General features: G+C 41.0%; 1 protein-coding gene across 1 annotated transcript in view; it reads left to right on the top strand.

Annotated features, from left to right (window-relative positions):
* The window catches only part of LOC133110014 (sodium channel protein type 8 subunit alpha-like), a 93,891-nt gene extending 77,056 nt beyond the window's left edge, over positions 1–16,835 (top strand). The window contains exons 21-27 of the mRNA XM_061219828.1: positions 918–1,040; positions 6,863–7,147; positions 8,706–8,759; positions 9,388–9,525; positions 9,964–10,068; positions 10,376–10,646; positions 11,374–16,835. Coding sequence (XP_061075812.1) covers positions 918–1,040; positions 6,863–7,147; positions 8,706–8,759; positions 9,388–9,525; positions 9,964–10,068; positions 10,376–10,646; positions 11,374–12,527 — 2,130 coding nt within the window. The 3' untranslated portion in view covers positions 12,528–16,835. The remainder of the gene's footprint in view (positions 1–917; positions 1,041–6,862; positions 7,148–8,705; positions 8,760–9,387; positions 9,526–9,963; positions 10,069–10,375; positions 10,647–11,373) is intronic.
* The last annotated feature ends 283 nt before the right edge of the window (positions 16,836–17,118 follow it).

Genomic DNA, 17,118 nt, shown 5'->3' with positions numbered 1-17,118 from the left:
TTAGCTTTATGTTTTAAAAGCAGCCCATCCTTGAGTTCTCTTGGATTAGCGAATACCTGGTTTGTTTTTTCTGAGGTTTTTTCATGCGAGCCCAGCAGACCCCCTCTGCCAGAGTTGCGATAGGCGCAGAGGTCCTGCTTTCTGTCTTTTCAGTGCTGCTCGGTTACTCTCCCTCTGAGAACCTCCCTCCCCTCTCTCCCTCTGTGTGACCCTGTAATTGAATGTGCCTTCACAGTAACTTGTTTGGTGTTGTTTCGCTGATGACCGTGTCCTGACCTGGGCTGTACTGTGTGCGGTGTTTCACTTCAGCTCTTTCAGGGCAAGTGTCTGGGTTTTTTCCCCCTTCTTCCACAGGGAATCTTCACTCCCAAACTCCCTAACCCCCAGCCTCCCACCCCCAAACACACAAACACACACACACACACACACACATACAGGTTTTCTTCCTGTTTACTTGGTACTGCAGTTGTCTTTTTGCCTTTATTTGTATTTTCTTACCCCCTTTTATTTGAATCTTGTGCTCCTCTCTCTCTCTCTTTCCAAGTTCCTTTCCAGGTCCACAGGTCCACCATTCCACTGCTTTTCAAGCCTCATCTGGCAAGAAAAAAAAGATTCCGATTACAACTTATGTTGCGTTGATATGGCCTCTTTTGAATCATTAGTCATAACGTTTGAACCTTCATTTTGAACTTAAATCTGGATTTTTTTCCCCCTGGCTGTCTGTTAACACACCTCAGCCAAGCAAACATTGGAAGTTTATCAAATTATGGCCAAAATATAACAAACAAGCATACTAATACTAAGCCACAGTATCAGTACAGATACTGAGGTGCAACGAAACTTCCAACAAATTTTCAAGCCTTTTTTGTTATTTTGTGCCTCTAACAGTGGAAACTCTTTTGCTTCTCTCTCTGTAGGTGTCTATAGTCAGCCTTATAGCAAATGCCCTGGGCTACTCCGATCTAGGGCCTATTAAATCTCTCAGGACGCTAAGGGCATTGAGACCTCTCAGAGCTCTTTCACGATTTGAAGGGATGAGGGTAAGATCAAGAGCTCAGCAGCTGCTCCATCTGCATGCCATTCAACCTTAAAGCATGCTAGAACTGATTACAGAACCGCAAAAAGGCATCTGAGCCAACTGGGGGAAGATTTGGAAATTAACCATCTTAAGATTTGCATGACTTCGGTAGTATGCAATCTACAGGAAAAGTAATGATGTAGCTGGAAAAAGTCATGGGGTTTTAACAGTGGTGATTACACAATAAATATAGTGTAACCCCTTTACTTCATTTAAAGTGAACCTCCTCAGAAAGTTGTGACTAATAGGAATGGTTCACAGTGATTAAAAAGGATTTGCAGGGATACTTTTTTCAAAGCTGCCTCATCACAATGCAAGAAATAAATAATTATTATATAAATCATAATTCATTTGGCTCTGAAATTAAAACAATATGTATTCTTACGCACAAAAATGGCTTTTTGGCCTGGTCTGCAACCTCTACTGATTTTTAAATTAAGAACTGTCCCATCCCCTTTTTCCTAACTGCCAAACTACATGACCTTTTGCCCTAATGTCTGCTAAAGACAACCACCAGCTGCAAGAGGTGTGCCATCAGAAAAAAGAACAGCCAGAAGCACGTACAGTGTCAGCAGTAAGCGAAAAGTGTAGACTGTACATTGTACACGTGTGATATGTGACTGAAGAAGGTGTGCTACGTCCCTGACTCTTTTTAACCAAACAAGCCACAGAATACTAGAGGAGAGCAGAACTGGGTTAGGGTTGGGTTTAGGGTTAGGCCTGACATACTGTTGGTGGGAGGGTTGCAGAGGAATCCTAAGGAACCCTGAATGACTTAAACCTTTTGCCATCTTGACAATTGGAATGAGTAAAAGCTGTTAAGTAAAAAAAGCACTGTTATCAATCGTAGCTACTATAATGGGGGCTGGTCAACATGACGGACTGCAAATATCCATGTGTCTTTTTTCTGATGGTTGTGGCCGGTTGCTCCAGGTCATTGTCATTGTCTGTTTACCCCCAGCACTGCTGGCCTCTCAATCCCATAGCTCTGCTTTTTCTCCATTCCCAATCCCGAACTCCAGCACTATACCCCCCCCCCCCCAACCCTATTGTCCCATCCTGTCACTGGCACTGATGGTGCCTGTGTTCCTCCCAGCATCCCTGAAATGAGTGTACCACACTCTTTCTCTCGTTTTGTCCAGGATCTACATGTACACTTCAGTCCAGATGTGGGAGTGAGAAATTTGCTAAGCTTCTGCCAGTATCATCAGTAATATAGCCAGTATCAACAATGTCGCCAATATCCTCAAATGTAGCCAATATCATCATTCATGTAGCCCGTATAATCAATAATGTAGACAATGTCACCTTTAATACAGCCAGTATCACCTGTAATGTAGCCAGTATCATTAATGTAGCAATTATCATTAATTTAGTCGATACCACCATTAATATAGTCAATGTCATTATTAATGTAACCAGTGTCATCAGTAATGTAGCCAATATCATCATTCATGTAGCCAGTATAATCAATAATGTAGCCAGCATCATCATTAATGTAGACAATATCATCATTAATGTAGGCAATATAATCGTAGATGTAGCAAATATCATCATAAATGTAGCCAATATCATAAATAATGTAGCCAGCATCATCATTAATGTAGGCAATATCATCATAGATGTAGCAAATATCATCATAAATGTGGCCAATATCATCAATAATGTAGCCAATATCATCATTAATGTAGCCAATATCATCAATAATGTAGCCAGTATCATCATTAATGTAGGCAATATCATTAATGTAGCCAATATCATCATAGATGTAGCAAATATCATCATAAATGTAGCCAATATCATCATAAATATAGCCAATATCATCAATAATGTAGCCAATATCGTCATTAATGTAGATTGATGCAGCCACTTGTCACCCAGTCGTTCAGCCTTGCACTGCTAGAAAACACAGTTTAGTTTCCTGACTGAAGGCAGATGCACAGTGCTGGCTGCACAGGAAAGCCATGGTTTTGCTCATAACATGGCTGAACCAGCCAATAGTAGGAGGGTATGATGATGCCTCCCATTGGATGTGAAATTTGTAGGCATCATCTTGCCTTTGTCTGGAGAAGTGGTGGCACTAAAAAGAACCCCTTCCTTACACTCTGAACGGCTTTTACTCACATAGGGCTCACAATGTACATCAATGTAGTTTTGTCCCTTCCTTTTTACACCAATACATTTCTCAAAAATGACTATACTATATAATACACTGTATTCCTAAAAGTCAGCTGTTGTCATTCTTGTCTTATACAGTGGCTTGATTCTCGTATTCTCAACACAGAGCCAGACAGTGACAATGATAATATATCATTACAACCAAGTATTTAACATGTTTATGCTCTCTTTTGATACATATACAAAATGTAAAAGGATATATCTGCTAGTATAATCACAAGAGTAAACTAAACTATGAAGTAGATGGATTAGAGATAAAAAAAACTATGTTTACACACCCGAAGTACTAATGTTTTGGAATTTTTGGCACGTCGGCCTCAATAACTGGTGTAGGATTAGACAAAGAAAACACTTTTTCCACTTAGAAAAAGCCTTCATCATGAAGTCATGATATTTCACTGTAATGGCTTGATATTTTTCAAATTATGGCTGGCTTGTGCTATTGTAGGCCAGTGGGCCTAGGAATGTTAATGTAGTGTTGTCATTTTTGGCATGTGGCTGATAATAACAGCCTTTGTCGTTCAGCTAAATTCAGAGGGTAAGTGGAAAATATGGGTGGAATTCTGAGAAAAAACTAAGAAAAAAAAAAAGAGCTTAAAATCCTTGCTCTAAAATTCTGACCCCACCTTACCCCACTTTGTGTGATTGTTCTATAACCCATTTGCCCTTCCTTGTTTGAATTGGGGAAGTGAGATAAGTGAGTGAGGTAAATATTTTATGAAAAGCTGAAAAGGTGCACTGTACTGAGAGTTTCCTGTGCAGCTTGAGGTCATAGATGCATTATGGGAAACTATCTGCTCTGATGAATGCTGTTTGTGGGACATTGGAAACCTATCATCCACACACAGTGATTTTGTACTGGTGATTTTCCAGGTATATTCCAGGTGTGTGTATATATATAAATGTATATTAATTTGTTTTATAATGCTTATTTTGTTAGAATGTACTTTCTTTATATTCCAGTGTGGATAATGGTATTTATGACACATAGTGGTACACAGCAAATCGCTCAGCATTAAATCAGTTATGAGAAAGTACATTTTACCCCGGGGGGTACATTTCATACCTTTTGGACTTTGTAGACCCATCCTCTATGGTTAACACTGAACATTTTATTGTGAATCGGCTGCCAGTAGGGTGGCTACATCAGTGACTGCCATGTTACCGAATCATAACATCATATCATACCTCATTGCTGCACCTCATAGAACTGAAATCAATAAAAGCTAACAACATATTAGCACTCAATTCGAGTAAGTGTGCTCTCCACTGCTTCTTGGCATAAGGCTGGAATCTTTTCTGGGAAGAAGTCACATAAGGCCTTAGATCTCCACAGCATCAGAATCAGCTGACATGCTGTTTTCTGTGAATGAACTGTCTTCTGTAGCGCAATCTGCACACGCTGCTGTCTTTGATCTACAGCTATATTTTGCCATCTATACTAGCTGGCCAATTACTTGAAAATTAAGTGTGTTAGCTAACTTTATAGTTCTAATATGAGTTCATAACATATAACTACAGTTCTATGCAAAAAAAATGTCTGCACCCCTGGTCAAAAAATTATTCAATTGAATAGCTTGATGAACAGAAGCGAACCTAAACTGTAAATGAGACCTTTCTGCAAATTTGCAAAGGCAAGATTGCTCTTTATTTTCAGTTTTTACTGTTAATAAATTATAAAAAAGGATAAAGTGCTAGAGTGCAAGAGTGCAAAAGTTTTGGAACCGTTTTTGATTATTCATCTAAAAAGATGATTACTAAGGCTCAGGCCCAGGTGATTTACTTGTTAGGGCTTCAGTGAGTCAGGGGAGGGTAATTCCATGGCTGAACTTTTTATTTTGAAGTAACCCCATAACCTACTGCAGTGGCTGTTCTGTCTGGTGTTAACGACCATGGGTTTTTGATCAGGGGTGCCCAAATTTTTGCATACCCCTGTATATCTTTCCCCCCGGTGAAATGCAATAATTAAAATAAAATAAAAAACCTGATGTTCTCATTTTACATTGCTGCATTATTTTACACTGGCTAAGGCTTGAGCTCGAAGCGGAACCCAAAGGAACCCCCATGCACATTTTGACAGACGACCATTTTTGACCAGACAGCAGTCAGCACTGGCACAATCTAGGTTCAATACCAGATAATAGGCACCATGGCATGGGTGGGCCAACCCATTTACCTTGGCTGCACCACCACATCCAACTGCAAATGTTCACCTAGGTCGTTCTGGCCCATCTAGTTCTATGCAGCCTGGCCTATAAGGACTGCTACGCTTCTGCCCCATGCATGCACGGGAACACTTCCAAACACAGGATACGCTACACAACAGCCCCATATAAAATCACATTTTATTGAATTTCTACAAAGGCAACCAGTCAGTTGCCAACATAGTTATTCCACAGCTGTTTTCCAACCTCTTATTCCAAATAAGAAACGGAGGGTTGGAATATGGCGTGTCCAGCTGCCCATCGAAACCCCTGCCTGCTGAGTGCTCTGTGTGAAGCACACTCAAGCACATGCAACTCATTCGCTGCTAATTCACGCCCGACATGTGCAGGGAGCAGGTATATATGATTGGTGAATGGAGGTCATTAAAAGGAGCGTGGGTTGGGTCAGAATTTTTCACAACCGCTTCAGCTTTGCATTGTAAGCTTAAAAAGTGTGGTTGTTGTTGCGGGCACAGCGAGCTGCATACAAGCATATGGAAAACCACTACGCATTAATTTATATGAATTACTTAGTATTGGCTGTATTACATATTTGTGATGCTATTTTAGAGAAATGTATTTCCAGTGTAAGCCGTCCAGTCCTGTATGGTGCAGTGCAGTTGCAATCACACAGTCTCATCCCTCAAAGGAGTGCAGTCAGAGCCAATGCAACACTTTCTACTACACTGGACACAAGTGATTCTTTCAGTCTTTTTTGCATTTTGAAAAGCTGAGTATTGCAGTGTAAGACCTACTTACCCACATTTTACATAGAGAGCTACTGCACTGTAAAACCTACTGACCACATTTTACATAGAGAGCTATTGCACTGTAAAACCTACTGACCACATTTTACATAGAGAGCTATTTAACTGTAAAACCTACTGACCACATTTTACATAGAGAGCTATTTCACTGTAAAACATTTTACATAGAAAGCTACTGCACTGTAAAACCTACTGACCCAGATTTTGTCCAACCTGAGTTTAATTCTTTCTGAAGAGTTTTTTTTCCCCATTTCACTGAATTACCTGTAGAGCACGGAATTGAAAACTCCATTGGAAACAGCATCTTGTTTCCTTTTGTTAAACCTGAGCAATTAGGTGGCCTGATTCAAGGAGCACTGAATATTCCTTAATTATTCCTTATTGATTTTCAGTTGACAGAGTTGGTATGAGGTAAAGTTGTTTCTCAGACTGAAAGGCATTGAAAACTATATTTTACTTGGATGTCATATTGACAAATAAATACTCTTATAAATGACACCTAATGACAAGATGAGAGTAATGTCATGCAGGTATGCAGCTACTGTGCGTATGTGTGTGTGTGTGTGTGAGATTTACTGAGTGAAGGGCTGCATTCTGATATTGTCACAAAGTGGTGCCCTGTCTCCCTGGTTTAGGTGGTAGTCAACGCCCTGGTCGGAGCCATCCCCTCCATTATGAATGTGTTGCTGGTGTGCCTCATCTTCTGGCTAATTTTCAGTATCATGGGGGTTAACTTGTTTGCGGGGAAGTATTACTATTGTCACAACGAGACGGCTGAGGAGCGCTTTGAGCCTGAGGATGTCAACAACCGGACCGAGTGCTTCAACCTCATCTACGCCAACTACACCGAGGTCCGGTGGAAGAACGTCAAGATCAACTTTGACAATGTGGGGGCCGGCTACCTGGCCCTGCTGCAAGTGGTGAGGGAACACCTCCTCGTTCACAGTAAGATGACTCTTACAGAGTCTATTTGATCCAAATCAAACAGACCCTCTAAGAGGTGAATTAACTCTGTCATTATATCCTTTTCACTGTCTTTTTGGTGTTGTTCACACTTATTTGCCTGAGTGGCTTAATCTTGGCTTTGTCATATTCTTCTAAAGGCATACCTTCTAAAGCACTACAACACACAAATAACATAGTATTTGTTACCTCCTCACAATTGCATTTTTATCAATATTGATGCAGTGTGTCTTCATTCTTAAAATGCTCCTCTATATGTACATGCTGTTTTGCAGTGGTGGTGTCAGGTGTGACATTCCCACCATGTATTGAAATTTGATGACACTCACACAGAACATTACATCCCAAATGCGAAAGAACGCGCAATTTAAAATTATGTTTTATTTATTTTTTATTCATTTTGTTCAATGTTCTTGTGTTAGATGACATTGTTAGTTGTCTTCAGACGGTCTTCTTTCTCCAAAATCTGCTGCCACTGAATTATCTTCTAAGAAAGATTTGGTCCTTTTTTTAAATCGGAGTCTTTGAATGTGAAAGCAGACTTTTGTGACCACTAGTCCCCACAGATATCATCTCATCCACCAACACTGAGAAATGAAGGATGGACACAATGTTTAGTCCAACATTCATTCATGACTGTAAATGTCTTATTAAGGTGGAGAGAGAGTTGGTGTTCCAGTCAAGTATTGGTGGTGTTATTCATCAAGATTATCTGGAACCAACTCAGAACTGATAGAAAAGGAATCTTTATTAACAAGGTCTGACACTTCAGGTTCAGCAAACAGGACAACACAGGATAAGCAGTTTGTTGAGAAGGGACAGGCAAGGGTCATAATCCGGGCAGCCAGGTCAATGGAGAGCAGGCGAGACAAAGTGAAATACCGGCGAGGGTCTAAACCAGCAGATCAGTCTGAGGGGAAAGGCAGGAATGACGAAAGGTGGTGGACCTTGGGCTGGGTGAGGGGTCTGGACGAGGAGAAGGGCGGTGGACCATGGGCTGGGTGAGGGGTCTGGAAGGGTCTGGAAGGGTCCAGACCAGGGGTCTCCAATCTTATCCAGAAAGGGCCGGTGTGTGTGCAGGTTGTTGTTTTAGCACAGGACTAAGACAGCTGATTCTACTCATCTAGGTCTTGATTAAAGACCACGATTAGTTCATTAGTATAATCAGGTGTGTTACTGCTGGGTTAAAACAAAAACCTGCACCCACGCCGGCCCTTTTAGGATAAGATTGGAGACCCCTGGTCCAGACCAATCTAAGATGATGTGGTCTAGAACAGTACCACCAAAGCTACAAGTATACAATGATTTCTGACCTTGATATTATTTAGTACTCTGTAGTATCAATTTAAATAGTTTTTGCTGACTTGACGTTAAACATGTAAGCAGTCTTTCATTTCCTCTTCGCCATACGCACAATCAGGCCACTCAGGACGTACAGTGCATGACTGCCGTGGGACAAAAACGCATTCCAATTCTCTTCCGCTCACCTTCTGTCTCTCTCTTTCTCTTGAATAGGCCACTTTTAAAGGCTGGATGGACATCATGTACGCTGCAGTAGACTCCAGAAAAGTATGTTGGGTTTTGGTACTGCATTTATTTCAACATGTAAAAGAATTTAATGACCTCAAAGTGTAAATGGTGTGAAACAGATCAGTTTGAGTTAAATGCAAATGTATTGGAACAGTTGTGTCTAATTGGTTGTTTTTCCTCTGTACTAATACTTTTTTTTAAATTTGCATTTTTAAAATCAAACAATTGGCCTCAATCAGGAAACATGCATACAATCAAATTAGATGGGAAACTGTGCAAAATAACATTTCCAAAAACATTTCAGCATTCAACTTGTTTCTGACATGTGTAAAACTATATGCAGAATTCAATTTAAGCAGTTAAGATCACATATTAACACCGTCTATCAATACAACTATTACATAAATAGGCTATTGATTTCAACTGCATTTAGCTTTCAGTTTAGGCTTAGTTAATTTTAAGAGTTGGTTTTGTAGTCTTAAGTTTTTTTTTTTGTTTGTTTTTGTTTCACACAACAATGTCATTCAGTGAATCAAGTCCATTCCAAACCGACATACGTATTGGGACAAATGACCCTGAGCTGTTTCAAATATTTAATATTTTACCGCATGAGTGTAATCATTTATAAATGGAATCTGTGTCTTTTCCTACCTCCCCCTTCCTACAGGTGGAGGACCAACCCATCTATGAGGACAACATCTACATGTACATCTACTTCGTCATCTTCATTATCTTTGGGTCCTTCTTCACCCTCAACCTCTTCATTGGCGTGATCATTGACAACTTCAACCAGCAGAAGAAGAAGATAAGACCCGCTCCTTTCTTTCTTGCATTTCCCTAAAACCCAAAACCCAGACACTGCAATGTCATACTCACTATATCAGGGATCAGCAACTCAGTCTGGCCAATCGGTGGCACTGAAACAGGGCTGGATTTGGATTTGAGGGCCAAAGAGAATGACCATTGTCATATATATGTGGACAGCCTTTGCTTGATTTTTTAGCGATTGGGTTCACTTTTGTGAGTTCACTAATGAAATCAAATCAAATGGATATTTTTCTTCTTTTTTTGGCAGTTTTGTGATTCAGCTATTGGTTAAGCCAATATTAACTTGTCACACTGTTTTTGAAGTCAAAGTTAAATACAGATGTTGAATGCAGACAATATTCATGACAAAGGTTTGATGGAATGTGTCACATAGGTCCATGAGAGATTGTAACACTATTTTCTTTTGTTTATATACTTTGGGGGTCAGGATATTTTCATGACTGAAGAGCAGAAAAAATACTACAATGCCATGAAAAAACTGGGCTCCAAGAAACCACAGAAACCCATTCCTCGACCACTGGTATGTGTTCTCTCACACTTGCACTGTGACTATACAGTTACACACCATCTACTGCAAGCATGCAGATAGTAGATGGCACTTATGATTGTAATTGTGTAATTTTGTACCTCTTATGGCAACTAGCTAGCTAACTAGTATGATTTTTATAGTGCTTTCTAGTAAGCAATTTTTCAGCGGCAATTTAACTGGTTCGAGCTAACAAGGAAATGAAATGGGAAATAATACCTATAAAAACAAGAAAAATTATAATTACTGTAACCATGACGACTGATTTTCAATTAAATCCGTTCTCTTTCCTCCATCCCAGAACAAAATCCAGGGGATGGTCTTCGACTTTGTGACTCAACAGGTCTTTGACATCTCCATCATGATCCTGATCTGCCTCAACATGGTCACCATGATGGTGGAGACGGATGACCAGACGCAGGAAATGGAGGACATCCTCTACTGGATCAACTTCATCTTCATCATCGCATTCACCAGCGAGTTCGTGCTGAAGCTCTTCGCCCTGCGACACTACTACTTCACCATCGGATGGAACATCTTCGACGTGGTTGTGGTCATCCTCTCCATCGTGGGTGAGTGAAGGTTTTTTTTTTTTTCTGCTTTTTAAGAAGAATTTCCCCCTCCAAATTTTTGCCATGAGGCCTCACTGGTCACTAGATCTTAGCCTAAACCTGTGCTCATTGAAGTGTCTGCATTCCTCTGATGGATAGGAAATTGTTGTCATCATCAATTTGCATAGAAAGCAGAGAGGAACTCCACCAATTAAGTACACTAGTAATAAGAAACTTTTGCTTCCAAGTTCCCTTATATGACTATATCCATAGATCAGCATTGATGGTATTCCATTTTCTTGTTACCAATATAATACAGCTCTTCTACACCATATGAAGGGTGACAACTCAGGTGAACAAACAGGTTCTATCCCTGTTTCACCTTACCTGCTCTGGTGTACATGTCCACAAGCCGTCTGACTATCTTCCATGTTCCTATGTTCCTAATTAATCAGGTGTATTTTTTTGTCTTTGAGTTTTCAGTGTCTCGGCTTTTGATTACCTTTGACTCTGGTCCTTATGTTGACAAACACCAATAACAGACTCCAAAGGCAATCAAAAGCTTAGACACTGAAAACTCTCTTATACACATGAAGCCATTTGTCCCAAATATTATGCTCTCTGAAATGGACCATTTATAAAATGTGCTGTAATTTCTGCATGGTGAAACCAGGATGTATAGAAATACTGAGAACATTTTTACCACATGTGAACTTGTTTCTCCTCTTGCTTCCTCTCTGTACCATAGGTATGTTCCTGGCCGACATTATCGAAAAGTACTTTGTGTCACCAACGTTGTTCCGGGTGATCCGTCTGGCCCGAATCGGGCGCATCCTGCGTCTGATCAAGAGCGCCAAGGGCATCCGGACTTTGCTGTTCGCGCTGATGATGTCACTACCCGCCTTGTTCAACATCGGCCTGCTGCTCTTCCTGGTCATGTTCATCTTCTCCATCTTCGGCATGTCCAACTTCGCCTACGTGAAGCGGGAGGCGGGTATCGACGACATGTACAACTTTGAGACCTTCGGCAACAGCATGATCTGCCTGTTCATGATCACCACGTCGGCAGGCTGGGACGGGCTCCTGCTCCCCATCCTCAACCGGCCGCCCGACTGCAGCCTGGAGAAAGAGAACCCGGGCACCTCGGTGAAGGGCAACTGCGGCAACCCCTCGGTGGGCATCTTCTTCTTCGTCATGTACATCATCATCTCCTTCCTCATCGTGGTCAACATGTACATCGCCATCATCCTGGAGAACTTCAGCGTGGCCACGGAGGAGAGCGCCGACCCGCTGAGCGAGGACGACTTCGAGACCTTCTACGAGATCTGGGAGAAGTTCGACCCGGACGCCTCGCAGTTCATCGCCTACGCCAAGCTGTCCGACTTCGCCGACGCCCTGGAGCACCCGCTCCGGGTGCCCAAACCCAACACCATCGAGCTGATCGCCATGGACATGCCCATGGTGAGCGGCGACCGCATCCACTGTCTGGACATCCTGTTCGCCTTCACCAAGCGCGTCCTGGGCGACAGCGGCGAGCTGGACATGCTGCGGCAGCAGATGGAGGAGCGCTTTGTGGCCGCCAACCCGTCCAAGGTGTCCTACGAGCCCATCACCACCACCCTGCGCCGCAAGCAGGAGGAGGTGTCGGCCATCACCATCCAGCGCGCGTACCGGTTCCACCTGTCCCGACGGGGCTTCGTCTGCAAGCGCAGGCCGGCCGCGGACAAGCTGGAGAACGGGGGGACCAATCAGGAGAAAAAAGAGGGGACGCCCTCGACTGCCTCCCTGCCTTCCTACGACAGCGTGACCAAACCTGACAAAGACAGGCAGGAGGAGCACGAGGGCCGGGGCAGGAAAGAGAAAGGCCGAAACCAAAAAGACGTCAGGGAATCTAAGTGTTAGAATACGATAACAATAATCAACTAATAATAATGACTAAAAATAACAATAATAATAATATGTTAAAAGCAAAGAGAGGAAACCCCATGAAATCACAATAAGCAGATTATTTCATTTGCAAGTTTAAACAACAAAAAAAGAGAAAAAGTGAAAATACAAATAAAATAATTGTTTACAGACTCCATTAATGTACCAATGCAGAAGAAACAGCGGGCGTGGTTTCTTACAGCTTTGAAAACACTTAGACTCAATTAAACCAAACATAATCAGCTTACTGTGTGATCTTGTTGCATCAAGACTTAAGATTTCAATAACTAGTAAGAAAAATGAAGATTCAAAAGAAGATGATGCCACTCCCGTGTTGGCAAAAACCGTGTTTGTTGGGGGGGACATCTGTGACTAACGAGGAGTGTTAATGAAGCAAGTGGAGGAAGACACACAAAATCTCCTCCTTCACCACGCATGGATTCCTGTTCAGAAACAGTGCCATGGTGGACTTTTTCCCAAAGGAAACAGCACTGCTGGACTCTTAAAACAACACCTCAATGCAGTCTGAAGGGTTATCTCAGTCATTTTCATATGTGGAGAGGTGGTGGCTGCAAGACTAACACAGTGACACTGAGAGAGGTGGAGGAAATGAGAGATAGAGAAAAACCCCAAAAAATATAAGGGTTTGTTTTTTTGTTTGTTCATGCTGAGTATACTTGCATCTTACGGTCTGAGCTGCAAAAAAAGGGAACTAGGAAAAAAACAATCAACATTGCCCACATTACTAAACCATTTTATCTTTGTTATACCCGCATATAAAAGAATTTTCTACATGGGCTTTCACACTGATTGGGAAGGGGAACTAATCAGGGTTTTGACCTGGGCTGAAATGGGGGACTTGCTCAGACAGATTTCCAGATAAATAAATAACCGTGCTCGTTCAATGCATAGAAATGACTTGCATGAAGGCATGTTTTGATCAGGAATCTTGCATGATTAAACATAGTCCACAAGACAGTAATACTACAGGCCACAACAGTGGCTCGACCAGAAGTTTGAGGCTGTCCACTGGGAAGAAAAGAATATATAAAAAGATGAAAATTTTAATTATTATATTGATGGTGATACACTATATTGGATTTAAAAGAAAGCTAAAAATCCAAAGTCAATCCTGCCCTTAATAAATGGTACCAACCAAACAGACACATCTCTCTTTGTAGCTGCCTTTGGTTGAAATAAATTGCAAACATTCAGTAGCTGCTGTTTTAATTATTGCCATTATTTTGGCACATTAAATAACAAACAATACAAGAATGTGCTGCTCTGGGTTATGTGAACGAGGTGAATGGGAATGCCTGTTTGCAGAGAACAAGGAAAAAAAAAACAAGAAACTTGTTTATATTACACAGCAATATTATTTTCCAAGCCTACCAGCTCTGATATTTATTCTTTATTTGTTTTCTTTTTTTATGCTGTCTTTTCATTCTATAGTGGTGCCTCAGGCTGTTTTATTATTTGAGCTTTTATTGTGCGCATTTTCTTTTCGTAAGGTATCAGTTTCGACTGTGTCTTTAACGAATGTAAGTAAATTCAGGATGTATTTCATGGGAGGCGGGAGAGGTGAACCATGGGATACTGGAGGAGCCAAGGAGACGCGCCTTGTTGAGTAAGGCATGCTGTTACTGGGCTCAGCAGGGGTAAAACGCAACGCATGCTGTAAGCACTGCTCGAGTCCGCCCCATTACCTACAATACACTGTAGATGCATTTTGTATGAATGTGAGGTATGGCGTGTGAAACACAGTGAGCCAATGTGGCGTCGCTGTGGCTGGAACAGACGTGGACGTAGTTGTGATGACATGGGATACATGGTGCAATTCAACAGGCCTTTTGACTTGAGTGTCAGCGATTTTCCGCCATGCGAGTCCCATCTAGGTGTTAAAGGAGGTTGTGACACTGGTGCACTTTTACCGGCACGGCACTTCCTGGGAGTCCATTTTTAATAAAAAATAATAATAAATAAAAAAACAGGGCTAGGAGCATCTCAGTGATACATATTTTGCTTACCAAACCAGCCTTTATCAGTAGTGGAGTCATGCGGTAGTTTTTTTAATTGTTATTATAATTATTATTGTTAATAGGATTACACAAATTTGATTGTCTGCAGAAAAACAAACGGTTAGTATACTAAACCACTGTCCTCATGTACCCCCCGATGATAAGTCTCTTCTTGAGCTCGGATGGAACACTGTGAAGGCGATGCAAAAGGTTTCAACAGCACACAATTTTACATGTGAGGTGGGTGTGGTGTTATAGTTTTGATGGAAGCTCTCAAGTCTGCAAACAGCAAAAATTAATAAAGTGCTCTATACCCCCTGGTCAGCCATACTCCTCAACAGAGGAGGAACAGCAAACAAATGCCAAATAAGCCGAGCACTGGACGCATCTTATCGTGAGCCGAGACACAACACCAGAGCTTTTTGCACTTCCTGTTGTGCAGTGATGTCACTTCCTGTCTATGAATCCCCCTTTCCTTTTAAAGAGTTCTTTGGTCCAGTTGCTGCATGAGGTCTCCAAATCAGTGTGGGTGTCAACTTGAACCAAATAAACTGAATGAAAATCATAATGACAATTATGCCATCCATTTTTGTGCCCATCTAGGATATAAATAGTGTATAAACAAAAATACATGCGTACATAAAAATAAATGGTAAAAAAAAGATATGTACAGTAGAGGCTATATTGTAAATGGCACAAAATGCTGAAAAGTTAAGGATGAACTTTTTAAGAGACTATAAATAATGTAACATATTATTTTATTTTATCGGCATGCATAGTTTTTGTAAATACAAAAATTACTGAAAAATACTACAGCTATTAATCTAATTACAAATAGTAAATATAACAAAAATAGAATGGCTTCCCGCAGACACCCTTTGTCACACTTGTTAGATTGTGACGCGATTTGTTAGATTAAGTATTTTTTGGGGATACTTTTCACTATAGAGGGGGGAAATCAAATAAAGAACTATATATCAAAAAAGCAAAAAACTATATATGACTATACATGTATATGAACACTGTCCATCACTTCCCCCCCCTCCTTGACTTTAAAGGAGGAAGCCGTTCTAATAGTACTTGCTCACTTAAGTTTATTTTTTTCGGGTTTTTTTTGTGCATTCAGCAAATGACCAAAACTAAAGCCTTTTTTCTTTTGGGTCTGCTGCCTTGCAATGGACACTGAACAAGCAGCTTGTAGAGGATTGTGTAGCCTGTGTCACTGAGACAGTTGCGCAACCGACAGTATTGTTTGTACATACTGTATATTGTCCACATGCCCCCAGGCATCTTGGGTGGCTGATCTGATTGGGTGGCTTGAAACCACCCACTGCTGCCAGACTCATGGGAGTATATTCCCCAAACACTCCTCGATGTCCGACATTTTCATTCCACTCCCAATACAAACCCCCAAGACTTCCCCCACCCATTATACGAGTAATCAAGAATCCTTACTTCTGATAACTTCTCCCATGGGTTTGTCAGAAAATCATTTAACAAAATTTGGCAGCAGTAAAAACCATAGTTGCGACAACATTGTCCTCTTCCCCAGTATCAAACCTCTACCCCAAAACATGCAAGTGCCATTGAAGTTTGATATTGAGTTGTTTTTGTTTGTCGTTGCTGTTCTTTAAGTTCTTAATTTCACATTAACAAATTATTTGTTTGTTGTTCTTTTTTCACGGCACGTGCCTTTTCCTGCTTTTTTATTGGTGAGAACTCATAGAATGATGCCATAGCAAAATGTTAAACAGTGGAAGCTAGTCAAAATGGAGCACAATGTGAAATCTGTATCTGACCTTATTTGAGTCCTAAAACCTTCCTGACAAATGAAAAATCTAAAAAGACATCATTAACTGTTTTATTTTTTTACATTTATTTTTAAAAGCTGCATTATTTACCAAACATGAACTCAAGCATTGTTTTCTCACGCTCTTTCTACAGGCCATATTGGCTGGCGGAAAAGCAGCTTGCCTTTTCCGCGTTCTGTTCTACGCGTCTGTCCATTTCACTCCTGATGCTCTTCTTTTGTATCGATAATCATTTATGTAACCATTTTATTTTTTGGCATGACTGAGATGCTATTTTATTTTCTTGTTGAAATACTTGAGAACTGCTTTTTGATTGTTGATCATTTGCCACTAATAAAGTAGGAGAGAAGATAGTGTGTTGCACAACCACTTGGGACTCTTAGTAAGAATTTATGAAAGATTGTCTTCATTTGAGCACGAACCTTTTTCTTAACAATAAAGCAGCCTTCCAGTTCTGTATTGTTTTGAGTTCTTTTTTCAGGGGTGGAGGAGTTCATTCGGCTTGAGGTTAAGGGTGGGTGGGCATCGCAGTAATTTTATGTTATTGGCACGACCACCATTCAGAGTAAAGTGTTGCCACTGTCACACCCTGCAACAATCTCAATTGAACTGAATTGCCTTTATTGCTACAATATATTAAATCAAAACGACCCCATAAAACGCAATATCCAGCCAGCACTATATTTCACCATTACTATGAGGTCATTTTTGTTCGCACAGCTGAATTCTGACCTCTTC

The sequence above is a fragment of the Conger conger genome, chromosome 14 (genome assembly GCF_963514075.1).
Source record: "Conger conger chromosome 14, fConCon1.1, whole genome shotgun sequence".
Classification (NCBI taxonomy): Eukaryota; Metazoa; Chordata; class Actinopteri; order Anguilliformes; family Congridae; genus Conger; species Conger conger.
Note: the sequence above shows the minus strand (reverse complement) of the source record. Positions and strands in the feature narration are given on the sequence as shown.